Consider the following 13,290-nt stretch of genomic DNA (forward strand, 5'->3'; position numbering starts at 1 on the left):
CAACTCCCCCTCTGAGAAAATGGACTTGTCCGGAAAGTTCATTTTGCCGAGGGGAAGGAAGGTAACCACGTTCAAGGTCAAATTCAAGAAATTGGTAAAATCTGCTAATTCCTCGATTTTTGACCGAATGACCTAATTACAGGTGTTCTGGCCGCAATGCCCTTCAAATGACCTCCAAATCTCTGAGCGCGACCTTAAATTGGTTCATTCTGTAGGCCATAGGTGGCGTCCGTGTCGAATGATGCTTTCTCCCGCATGCAACATAGTCGAGCAGAATAGTATATTACAGAGAGAAGCAAGCTGCCATAATGCAAAATTGACTTCCTTTTTCCAAGAGCAATATCTTTGTTGGGACAGTCTTTCAATCAGCAGGGGAGAGTAGCTACGTTGAAAAATTAATTTATCCACATGGAAAGATCAAAACTTTGATGGCTGCTCTCTGGCAAACAAAAGATGACTACATTAAAAAATATCTATTCACTCGAGAATAATTTAACCCAGTTGCATTAGTTTAGTCTGTAGGCAAGATATGACAGTTTTATTAATGTTTTTAACATTATTTGATTTAAATAGAATTCATGGTGTCAAATTCCAGTAAAATACAACAAAAAAATGCTTCTGTTTGAATTAGCCAATGATATGAATAAAAACATTTTGAATTCAGTGTTCTTATTTTCAGTCTGCGTGAAGAACAGTGATTTGCTTGAGCCACAATGATATTTTTGTCATGGAAAAATATTCTAATATTTCTTCTGGTATTCTTCTGAACACTAACTCCGGCATATTTTTAAAAACTTAAGCTTTAAGTTGATCCAACATTCTTGCCAGTAAAGTTATTTATCGCCATTTTAGTCCAATGCATAATATATCTTTATGGAAAAAAGTGTGAAGTTACTTTCTTGTTCTCAAGTTAGAATGAAACAAATCAGTTCAGTGATTTTGTAAAATTCTTTATATTTATATTTTTCAAAAACATTTGACTCCAATACCAGGAAAGTTCATTTTAGAAAGTATGAACTTTCAAAGCAGCATCATGAAAACTATCAGGTATCCAAAAAGTTCAAGCCGTATTTTGCAGTGAGAAATAAAGACTAATTTCTGGCAAATGTGTTTTATTCAACAAAATAAGCTCCTTCAGCTTCAATTATGTGTTCCGAACGAGATACAAGCGTATAAATCCCGCGTTTGTAAAAGTTCTGGTCCCAAGAAGCAAAAAAATTGTCCTATGACCTGCGTGACATCTCTGTTTAGGAACTGTTGCTCACGCAAATGATTATCCATGGCCAAAAACAAATGAAAGTAGGATGGGGGAATGTCCGGGGAGTAAGGAGGATGAGGTAAAATTTCCCATCGAAGTGTGTTAATTACCTCCTTGGTCGCTTTCGCCGTATGAGGTCTAGCGTTGTCTTGAAGAAGGATCACTCCTTTCCTGTTGACTAGTGCTGGCTGCTTCGGACGCAGTGCAGCTGCAACCCTTTGCAACTGGGACGAGTACCCCTCGGATGTGATGGTTTTGTCATGCTCTAGCAATCCAAAGTGCACAACGCCAGCGCTGGTCCACCAAACACAGAGCAGTACCTTCTGTTGATGAATGTTTTCTTTGGGGGTCAATGGAACAGAACCAGGGGACGACCAATGATGTTTTCTTTTGCGGTTACTGTATAACAACCATTTCTCGTCACATGTCAATATCTGGTCCAGGAATGGTTCATTCTAGTGGCGTGACAGCAATGATGCGCAAATGGTGAGCCACAGGAGTTTGTTTTCCTCGGACAAAACGTGAGGAACCCACTTACTGAGCTTCCAAGTCTTCCCAAGGTTATGCAGATGCAATCGAATGGTTTCCTCCGACACTCCAAACCCTTGTGCAAGTTCTTTGCACGTTTGCTGTAAATCACGTTCGAAGGTCTCCTTTAGCAGGGCTTCGTCGATAGTGGCGGGGCGTCCAGCTCGAGGCTTGTCCTGGAGGCTCTCATCGCCCGATGCAAATCGACTGAACCACTTTTGTGCTGTGCGCTCACTCACTGATGCCTCTCCAAACGCGGAGCATATCTTTCGAGCAGTGGCTGCAGCCTTGCTGCCAAATTTGAACTCATACATTAAACACGGCCGTAAAACGTCCTTTGACACTGACATGTTCTCTTCAGGATTGTAGTTCCTACAGACCTGCTGTCTGTGCGACCGACACGCCTCCAAACTCTGCACGGACTGACGGTTGCCGGGAATGTAAACTTCTGATGTCATTAGTGTTGCCCACGAGACGAGACTTTGGCCTGTCTCGTCTCGTGGAAATGCTGTCTCGTCTCGAAAATATTAGTTTGTCTCATGACACATGGTCAATCTCTTCTCGTCTCGAATTTTTAAAAGCCTGTCCCGTCTCGTCCCGTGGACAACACTAGATGTCATCCAGACAGGATTGCCGACACATACCGTTTGACTTTCACTTTTCGTTCCAGCGGCACGAACTTTTTTGGATACCTGGTATTACGTACGCAAATCCATGTAGTTTGTGCAGCACAGCACATCAACGTAAAGTAGGACTGAGCAAGTAACTATCTGCACCAATGTTGTACTCACATTACAGTAACCTGAAGTTGCTATTAATAGTTAATAAATACTGTCGATTCCCTAGTCCAGGAAAATCCATTGATAGTAGTATAATATATACCAGCTGATACGTCAATATAATAATGTCAAAATTATTCCAATACGAGTATTTCTGGTGCTGACATACTGATATTTACTCAGCCATAAAGGAAAATAATGTTTTATAGCACTGTTTTGATAAGAGAATTTTTATGTTCTGGAAACTATAAATGAAGCAAGCCTCTTTTGGAAATGTCAAGAGTAACATATACTGCTGAACATAAAATTGAGATTTGAAAGAAGGAACACACATTAAAGTAAACATATTGACAATATATTTGGAAATCTATTTTTTTTTGGTACCCAAAGTACAAAATAAAAATATCACAAAACTTTTTTTCTACAAGGCACATGCCAATAAGATTGATTTGATAGTTATTTTGGGTCATCATTATGATGGAGCGTGACTCCGAAAGACCTAGATCGGGATTCGAACTCTGGTCCCCTGTCGTCGTAGCGCACTGTGCTCACCACTCCACCATAGAGGTTGTCCAAATATGGTTGCTTCAGATATTCACTTCCTGCTTTTTCAAGATGCGCAGTCCTCGAGGAATTGATGTAATCAATCACCTTCTGTTGTGAATCATTCAGACTCTGGAAAGCAAGAAATTTGTGAAACATTAGAAACCCATATTGGTCAATTGGAAGGAACTACACAATACAAGTAAGTGATAAAAAATAATCTAGAAGGGATAGAGAGATATATATATAAACAATTGGAGCAATGGCTTTAAAAAAAATGACTAGACATGGCATTTGCAGATTTAGCGGGAGGGGCACGGGCAGCGACGTGCGGCGACATCGGCGCTTATGGGTAGAAACTAGCAACTTATTTCGGCTAAATGTTTCAAGCGTCCCCTCCCCTCAACACACATTCATAAGATTGCAGTGTTCTTTCAATGCAGACGAAATAATTTAGCTATTTCAATGAAATGGTAATTTGGCACGAAACCTGAATTAATTTTATTTGTTTCCCTGTCTGTAAATGCCTCAATCCTCTGTGATGTTTTTATTTAAATATTATACGTGATATACATCTAAAGTTATAGTTCAAAATCAAAATACGAACTTCAGGCGTATACTTCTGGCGACTAAACATGATGTATGGATTGTACCTTACTTCAGTAGCTTTTAATTTTCTCCACACATTTGCTATACACTTGAACACATGCAAGCAATACGTATAGACTTAATTTTATTGAAAAAATAAGTAAATTATTTTGTTCCATTTTTTCCCCTAAGTCAAAATACTTTTTCAGCATTTAAAAGCATTTTGATTACGCCTGTGCAAGCAAGCACACATGCAAACACAGCCCCATTCGGTGAGCCAGACAACTGCAAGGTGCATCTGAGAGGAAACACGTGACTATCAACTTCCGGCTTAAGATAATAGCTGAATCGCCATACGATTAAGAAGAGTCACACGCAGTCTGTGGATGAAACTAGTCAACGGAACAACTAGTGTACAAGCTGCAAAGGGTAAAATTAAGGAGAATAAATATATTTAGGAAAGAATGAAAAAAATAGCTACTATTCTCGGAAAGGGAGTAAATATGGTATATCTTTAGTCATACGATTAATTGTATTTAAGTAATTAAAATCAATTTTGAGTTCATTTTTATATTCAACTTCATAATATTCCGAGTTGTCAAAATATTTGTTCTGAAAACAATGTTACCACGTTAGGTCTAATTATGGATATATACTTAGCATTCATTGAAGTAAATTGTAATTTTCAATCTTGTGTCGAAGTCACACTCTTCGTTCTTTGAAGCAGACGAGAACGAGATATTCAGTGGGCGTGGTCTTCATATAAAAACAAAGAATTTCTCACTTGAAACCAATATTTCAACATTTTCAAAGTATCATTTATTTATCTTTAATACAAAGAATGTTGTCAGACATCGCCAAGTATAACTATAGCCATCTCCGCAATAACATTATCCCAAATCGCATATATCTCCACGGACGCCGCCATCTTGCAAGATCTTGTGCAGACGTAACGAGTCAACTCTTGACTTCCTCCGGCTGCAAGATGGCTGTTATCCGTCTGAATGCCCGGACGCGTTCACTCTGTAAGACGTGACGTCAACTTCCGCCCGCCGAACGCTAAGTTCGGAAACCAGAAAAGTGACGTGCAATGGAAAAAAATGATCGTTTTGTTGTTGTAAGTCCACTTTATGCATAAAGGCTAATGGGGGTGCCGAGACCACTTGATAACACGTTTTGTGCAATTGAACAGTTTGTGACGAACATTATTCAATTGTTTCACACAAAGTATAATGCACTCTTCCCCGCCACACATATACATATTTCGGATTTATTATGCTTAATAAAATACAGGGTGTCCCAAAAGTCCCTTAACAGCCGTCCTACAGACGTGTAGTGCAGAGATTGACATGATTTGAGTATATAGTAATACTGTAGGGGTAGGGGGAACATGATTGCTGTGGGTGACCATGGCAGCGGCCATCTTGGTATCCGTCATATTGGATGGAGGTCAATTTTTTTAAATGGGAAGGTATATGTGTGGCACATAATTTTAGGCTAGAATTGCACCAGAAACAAGAATATGAAGTCAGTTTTCAGATATCTTTAATCTGTGAAAAGTTATTGATGCAATGTTGAATAAATGATGACGTATGATAAAGTATGGAAATCGTGATAACTGATATCATATCTCTTTTGTTGCAAGTGTAAGTGACAAAGAACATGATGTTATCCAATGAGGAACGAATTGAGATCATCCTCATTTCCGCCGAAAGGAGTTCACGGGACATTGCCAATGACTTCAATCAAAGACATCCGCTTAGGCCGCCAGTGTCGCATGTTAGTGTGGCCAATGTGATGAAGCGGTTTAAAGAAACGGGTGCAGTGCACGATAGACGTCGATCGGGAAGACCAAAAACAGCCACGGATGAAGAAACAACAACGGCATTTCTGGCATCATTCGTGAAAAAAGTATTCACCCAAAAAAAAGTATTCGACGACTATCCGCCCAATGTGGTGTTAGCAAGAGTTCGATTAGCAGGATTATGCCAGAACACAAGTGGCATCCCTACAAGATGCAAACGCAACAACATCTCAGTGAAGATGATCTTCATAGGAGGGTGGAATTTTGTGAGTGGTGTGTCGTGCAACTTGAACGTGACCCTGACTTCTGGCGAAACATTCTGCATAGCGATGAGGCACTTTTTTATACCAATGGTGAGGTCAACCGTCAAAACTTGCGGTATTGGTCCTCTGAGAACCCGCACTGGGTAAACCCGGGGAACGTGGTTGGGCCAGCAAAAATTATGGTGTGATGTGGAATTTGGAATACCCAAATCATAGGTCAATTTTTCATTGAGGGGACAATGAATGGAGAGACCTACCTGCAGTTGCTACGCGATCTTGTCTTACCTTCTGTGTGTATGCCGGATGGGTCTTTCCCAGAATTTTTTCAACATGGTGGTGCACCACCTCATTATGGGAACATTGTTCGGCAGTACCTTATGTCCAATTTCCTGGTAGGTGGATTGGCAGACGAGGACCAAGAGAGTGGCCAGCCAGGTCCCCAGACCTTACTCCTCTTGATTTTTACTTGTGGGGCCATTTTAAGGCCATGGTTTATGCAGTTCCAATACGTGATATGCGTCATTTTCGTCAACGAATCACTGAGGCCTGTGCCGCTGTCACTCCCGAAACTCTTTTGAATGTTCGCGTGCATGAGAGACTTGCTTACGGATGTGTTTACGGGAGCATGGCGAGCACACTGAGCACATTTTGTAGCGCAATAACTTTTCACAGATTAAAGATATCTGAAAACTGACTTCATATTCTTGTTTCTGGTGCAATTCTAGCCTAAAATTATGTGCCACAGATATACCTTCCCATTTAAAAAATTTGACCTCCATCCAATATGGCGGATACCAAGATGGCCGCCGCCATGGTCACCCACAGCAATCATGTTCCCCCTACCCCTACAGTATTACTATATACTCAAATCATGTCAATCTCTGCACTACACGTCTCTAGGGCGGCTGTTAAGGGACTTTTGGGACACCCTGTATATTGATTAGCTCTCGACTTAGGGGTAAGAGACGAGTATATATGTGTAAGACAATACTAGCAAAACGAAAAGGAGAATTTTGTTTTTTACGTGTTCATCCACACAGGAAAAAATCCAGTCATTTGTCCGCACACAAAATACATACTTTCTCATTTCATAAGTAAAAATGACGAAGCCAAATGAATGTACCGTACTGTTTATATACAAATATAATGTGTAAAAATTCTGCCGTAAATATTATTATTATATTAAATTTACTATCTGAAGTTCAGAGGACGAAATGAAAGGGAATCGAGTATCGATGGAAATCAACCCTCTATAGGTGATAGATTGGAATATTCCTCAAACCGTGCGCCCTTTCAACTTTTGCAGCGGCGGGCAGGTTGGAGACTAGGATGAGGGCAAGTATAAACTGTTCAGTTTTCCTTTCGGTGGCAGATTCTACTTGAAAGTGAAACCGGTCGCCTGCTGATCGCGCAGAGGGGTGAGAAACGCTTGAAAAAGTGTCGCATATGAACTATGACTTCGACAACAAATATTGCAATTTGAAAATAATAAGAGCTGTAATATTGATTGATCTATCACTGCTAGACTCGCTACTTCTGAGTGTACGTCACTGGGTTCGGGGGTATGTGCCCCTCCCAAAAGAATTACTATTTTTTTTTTTTTAAATAGGATTACATTATAACGAACGAAAAATGTTTGAGCATCCTTTTCCGAATAAAAGAATGAAACAAAATTTCAAACAATAAAACTCCCATAAGTGCGTATTGAACTTTGTCCATGCTCTTCATTACATACCTAAAGTAGCGTTGCTAACGAGACGAGACTTTGGCCTGTCTCGTCTCGTGGAGTCTCGTGGAAATGCTGTCTCGTCCCGAAAATATTCGTTTGTCTTATGACACATGGTCAATCTCGTCTCGTCTCGAATTTTTAAAAGCCTGTCCCGTCTCGTCCCGTGGGCAACACTAACCTAAAGTAGTAGAGATCAACAGGAAGCATTAGAGTTGTTAAGGTGTGTAAATCAATCTATTTTACATGAAATGTTAATTATCAATGATTCATTTAACACAAGGAAATCAGGACTGAGCCTAGGGATTCAATGAATCCGAATCAGTGAAATGTACTCTCACTATTCTCCATGTACTGTAAGAACGAAGTTAATGTAAAGAAAACCACGTGAGCGAGAAATAGTTCCTTTGCTGTTGTGCTGGTTCAGTTATTATCTTGCCCATTAATATATTGATTGTAATAAAAACTGCTATGTTGAAGTTCAGACTTATATTGACTGGCATGACCTAATCACATACACTATATTCATGCACACTAGATTCCTAAACAGCTGCTAATGGAATAAAACCAACAGGGTTTCCCACACTACACGTGCATCATTTGTTTACATTCACTTATTACGACGGACAGAGTAGGTATCAAGTTTCAACGGTCCTTGATTATTTAAACTCACTGGTAACCATAGACTGGACAATTACATAACAGTGACAATGCTATGGTGGACCACGTACACCCCCCTTGAAACATCATGCAAATTATTCCAGGAATAATTTATTAAAATTTCTATACATTTCAACATTTCCTTGAAAGCCTATTTGCATTACCGGACTTTACATTTTCCCAATATCATACATTTTACATTCATGGTCATAATAAAATAACACGTTACCAAATTCCCATGAATTTCACTTTCTCAATTATTTGTTCAAATCCTTTATTATTTTTGTTTTCCTTTTGAAGTTTCCCACACATTTTGCACTCCCCGACCAGCAGCGACATGGTGGTGAGGAAAGGCAACAAACGTCACCCGCAGACGCAATGTAGAGTTGTTAAGGCGAGGAGGGACAATTTCCCCTAGGTCTTTCTCGCTGGGGCAGCTGCTGATCACTGTTGTCAAGTTCGCTCTTTTGGAGCCAGATCTGGCTCTTTCGTGCACTCGTTTGACTGAACTGTGGCACCCGCCCTCTGCCCCACTACGATGCCACCACTGGCTCCGGCCCATAAATACCAACTTTTGCCATGAGTGTACATTTTGCACGTGAAGTGATATTCGTATAGCTATAGGCTGCGTCACCCAACTCTTCTTTCCTCCCCATGTATTTTTATATATAGCGCTGTGGCTAAGATAAAGATGACAATTTTGTTATCCGGGAACCCTTTATTTTCGATTTTATATTAACACAGAAAAAAATGTTTGTTTGGATTAACCAAAAAAATGGTAGTGGTGAACAAAACGTTTGTTTAAATAGGCATCAACCAAACAATTGTTCACCATTACCAAAAGATTTGGTCAGGGTCTATTTGTTTGTCGTAAACAATTTTTTGGTTACCAAAACCAAATATTATTTTGGTAAATCTAACAAAATGCAGCCCATTTGTTTAGGAAAACCAAATAATTTAGTCAAAATTACCAAACGATTTGTTAAATAAATTTATTCATAATTACTTATGTTATAATCTGGCTAATTTTAGCTAGGGTGGATAGTTTGTAGAAACTAACTGATCTCAAAATACACATTCAGAATAGAAAGTTCACTTGAAGTAACCGATTTTCGAGCGTCTTTGTTTTTCTGCGACACACTTACGTTCTACTTATATAGTCCAGAATCAAAAGGTTGCTCATGGGAGATTCACTTTTATTCACTGCAGTACATTTTTATCTTTAATTTGTAGCTTTGATGTTCACATATATTTCGAAGAATGTTAAAGCACAATTTTTCACTATGATTACAATCAAACGTACCATTATTTGTTGTACAAAAACTTATGTTTCTTGTACACGTTTTGACAGAACCATCTAGCGGCCGGTGTAGGAAACTCAGGGTAAAGTAAGTATATTCTGAGCTTTTTTTCAGAATGTTAGGTTACACAGCAACATAAAGACTCGCTTCAAGTAATTACCTATTTACATGAGTTTCAATTTTCGACAAGGGACTTCCATACTACACTCGAAGAAACTGGACAATCGTTATTTCAAATTCGGAAGCACGCTCACGCACATATAGTAAATTTAACCAAACGTTTTGTTTATCTTTACTTACATATGTATCATTTTGTTTACGAGTACCATATTTTGTCTGACCAAATTTTTTGGTATTCTTAAACAAAATTATTTAGTAATTACAAGCAACATTTGGTTATCGGAAACAAAAAACATAACCAAACAGCTCAACCAAACTTTTTTGGTAATTCCAAACAAACCAGTTTTTTCTGTGCATCATTGGATTATTGAGATGGGTGATTCCGCCAAATCTAGGCGGTGAAAACTAAGAATAAATTGCCATCACTTTAAAGCTAACGGTAATAGCAGCTCCCCCACACCTCTGACAACTAAAATTACCTTAGTAGGCACTTTATGCAGCCTTCGTTAATCTAGCTCCTTGAAATTCCTCTTTAGCTATATTGATGGTGAAATTTAGCTCTATTATGCACATCGGGTTTGGCAACACTGCCAGGATGGCCGTAGGAGGCAAGGAGAAATGCACTAGGCTTATGGGACCATTATTTTATTCGTTCTCTCGGGAATATCAAACATCCAATGACGTAGAAAAGTACATGGACGGAAAAAGGACACGTTGAACTATGTCATAGTAGTAGGAAAAGTCGAAACTCCCATTTGATGAGCCGTAACTTGAAGTTGATGTCCCATAAGGAATACATGGGATTCGGTAAATACTAATTCATCATATTTTTCAAAAATCGTATAAGGCTTAATAATCAACTTGGGAAACCGCTTCCACTTGCCACATGGGGAGAAATTCATACTCTTCATTTCTGGCGGAGATATTTTTAGTATCATTGCTCATTCCGACGATATTGGAATAAATGCATGCCTGGTGCGTAATTGTTCCTCTTCGCCTTAAGAGGGGTGGAAAGGAGGGAGTGTGCGAGACAAGAGGCTTCGTCGGTCACGCTCGTGCAGTGGGAAATCTTTCGTCACCTGATTCGTGCAGAGTGGCATTGTATTCATGGCAGAACAAGCAGGGGATGATTCTCTGAAAAGCTGGGTGCTTTACCCCAGTGTTTTTACCTCTCAACGCAAACGGCTCCCCCACTTCTGCTTACTGGCCTCGAGGTGCAGTGTGCAGACAGGAAGGTTGCACCGCACGGAGCGATGGCTCAAGGCTGGTATAGAGTGCACAGAACAAGAATTACTAAATCAATATTATCCTAATTGCAGATGGCGTTAAGAGAAAATAGTAACAAAACAGCAAACTCGCATGTAAACTCGTTTCGAGAATTCTGGAACAGACTTCAGGCTCTTGTGCATCCAAGAATCATCCAGTGATGAAGATGTTTCTGCGACTGTTCTCGTACTGTATTCGTAACAATTCAGCTTCTCTTTGGTGAGCAGTCAAATTAATCACATCTGGCTGAAAATATAAATTATTCTTGTATTCAGCTTCGAGGAATGAAAATGCGGATGCCAAACAAAATATTCAATTGCTTATAATTTTTGAAATTAATATTTACTCTGAAGTAAAAAAGTGAACTTTTATCCTTTTGACAATTATCAACCATTAGTACAGTGGGATGCATAAGTATTACTGGGCAAATTTTCCATATCCATGTTTATTCTCTGTTTTACGCAAAGAGTGGATTGAGAATTAGAGCAAAACTAACTTCTGTAACAACACGTAGAACAAAGAAAAAAATAATGAAAATAGCCGTGGACAATTTGCCGAGCGATACTTATGTATCCCATTGTACCAACAAATATTTATATTAATATTTGCATGCTTAAAGAGCCAAAAGCTGAAATCTTTTGTAAATGCAGAAATGGGATGATTCACATGTAGAAAAAAAATAGCTTGACAATGTTTACACTAAGTTAGCAGTGGCGCGCTATTGGGGGGGGGGCAGTTGCCCTCACATTTTGCCACTTTTCCCTCGCCACTATGCTAAACCTTATCTACCAAAGGAAAGTCCTCCTCCCAGTTCTAGAACCCAATCGCCACCACTGTAGCAAAGCATAAACACTATTTTTTCACACTTGCTGTGAAATGTGATATTTGAGAATAACTATACAATTTAAGTAAACTCCAAAATTTTGTTTAAACCCTAAATAGCCTGGGTGAATTCTGAAAGTTCTCTTTATGAATATTTCAAAATTCCTTATTTGTTCCTAAAGTCACGTTCAATATAAAGTTGACTCTCGTACCAAATACATGGACTGGTGGCAGGTTTATTGCGAAAATTGTATTATTGGCCAACCTGCAGAAACTATACTGCCCTTACAAAATGGCTAATAATAAAGCTTATAAAATAGAGCATTGCTGTCAGACTAGTCCTATCAGCCACCGTATGTAAACGTTACAGATATTAAACACTGACCGTGCATTTACCTTGTTCCTAAAGACTTGAGATTACTGGATTCGTCAAGTTCAAAGATCCAGATTATTTTTTTGCGTGTTTCATTTGCATTTAGTAGTGATTTTTTTTAAACTAGCGCAATATTAATTATCATAGTATCTAATATAGGTGTATTCAGCGGGGAGCATGGGGGCTTAACCCCCATGACAACCAGTGGTAGAAATATCCACCCCTTACGCGGAAAGTAAAATGTTATTCCATTTTCAAATAATTCAAAATAAATCATTGCGCTCCTAGAAAGCGCCTGGGTACGTCCAAGGAATCTAATGCCTTAATAATCCAATTAAGTTGAAAATAAAAAGGCACTAATAAAATGGCCTAAGAGCAGCAGCAGTCCAGTCAGTAGAATCTCAGACTACACCACAGATATGCATTTTTCTGCCAATGTCCCGACACAAAGAACTGTAGGTAATCGCAGGCCTGTGTGCGTTTACATGTGCTGCTATGAAGCTATAACTTCACATACTCACTTAGTTTAAGCATTTGGAAAGCTTTTCAAATATCCATCGAAGTTTCCACAGAACTCACAAAAGATGTTTCAGCCTGCCCCCTGACTAGTAGTTCGATAAAGTCTGAAACGAAAAAAAGAGGTTTATTGCACTTCGTGGATTTGAGCAAAACATATTTATTTATTTATTTATTTATTTAATAGAAGATTCCAAATACAGCGTTAGCCATTTTCCATTGGAACGATTTTATAGAACATAAGGACAAAAAAATAACAATACAACAAAAAAAAATAACATAGAAAAATTACATGTGGTTAAGAGACTTACATACTTTTAGCTAACTTTCTTCTAAAACGGTCCAGATTTTCAAAAATGTCTATTTCGCTTCCTAGATTATTGTATTCACTGGGCAGTCTATGGAACAGAGCGGGCTGCATGAGGCACAATCTCGGCTTCTGAGAAGCAAAAAGTTGAGTGCTTCTTGTTGAGCGGGCAGGCACACGAAAGTGAATTTCCTGAAGAAGGCGGTCACTTCTGATGTTGTCATTCACTATTTTGTGTAGAAATATATGGTCAGCCAGTCTATGTCTCTCTTAAGGAGTTTGGATATTCAACATTTCCAGGAGGATAGACTTTTGCAAGTGTTTTGTGGACGGGATTCGGAGTCCAACAATGGCCAGGAAGAAATTTAGGACGGAATTTAGTCTATCTGAATTTGAGGGGCATGCCATAGACCAGATCGGAGAACAGTATTCAATT

The 13,290-nt window shown here is 39.1% G+C and overlaps 1 protein-coding gene and 1 long non-coding RNA gene across 6 annotated transcripts in view; both read right to left on the minus strand.

Annotated features, from left to right (window-relative positions):
* Positions 1 to 1,713: 1,713 nt before the first annotated feature.
* LOC145992490 (histone-lysine N-methyltransferase SETMAR-like) lies at positions 1,714 to 2,244 on the minus strand. The gene has a single exon (XM_083128871.1). It carries the CDS (start codon positions 2,242 to 2,244, stop codon positions 1,714 to 1,716), a length of 531 nt encoding a protein of 176 aa, XP_082984997.1.
* Positions 2,245 to 2,950: 706 nt separating this feature from the next.
* LOC145992181 (uncharacterized) overlaps positions 2,951 to 13,290 on the minus strand; it is a 29,735-nt gene continuing 19,395 nt past the window's right edge. For 2 of the 5 annotated variants that reach the window (XR_014442131.1, XR_014442134.1), the window contains exon 2: positions 2,951 to 3,240. This is a non-coding gene — a long non-coding RNA (uncharacterized LOC145992181). Of the gene's footprint in view, positions 3,241 to 7,498; positions 7,656 to 10,930; positions 11,083 to 12,552; positions 12,655 to 13,290 lie in introns of those variants that run through there. The other 3 variants (XR_014442132.1, XR_014442135.1, XR_014442133.1) reach the window with 3 other exon arrangements.

Source organism: Lepisma saccharinum, chromosome 9, assembly GCF_977018435.1.
Source record: "Lepisma saccharinum chromosome 9, izLepSacc3.1, whole genome shotgun sequence".
NCBI classification, from domain to species: domain Eukaryota; kingdom Metazoa; phylum Arthropoda; class Insecta; order Zygentoma; family Lepismatidae; genus Lepisma; species Lepisma saccharinum.

Bases quoted from the DNA above. Each gene is read 5' to 3' on its own strand.
- LOC145992490 (XM_083128871.1), bottom strand. From the start codon at position 2,244: ATGACATCAGAAGTTTACATTCCCGGCAACCGTCAGTCCGTGCAGAGT.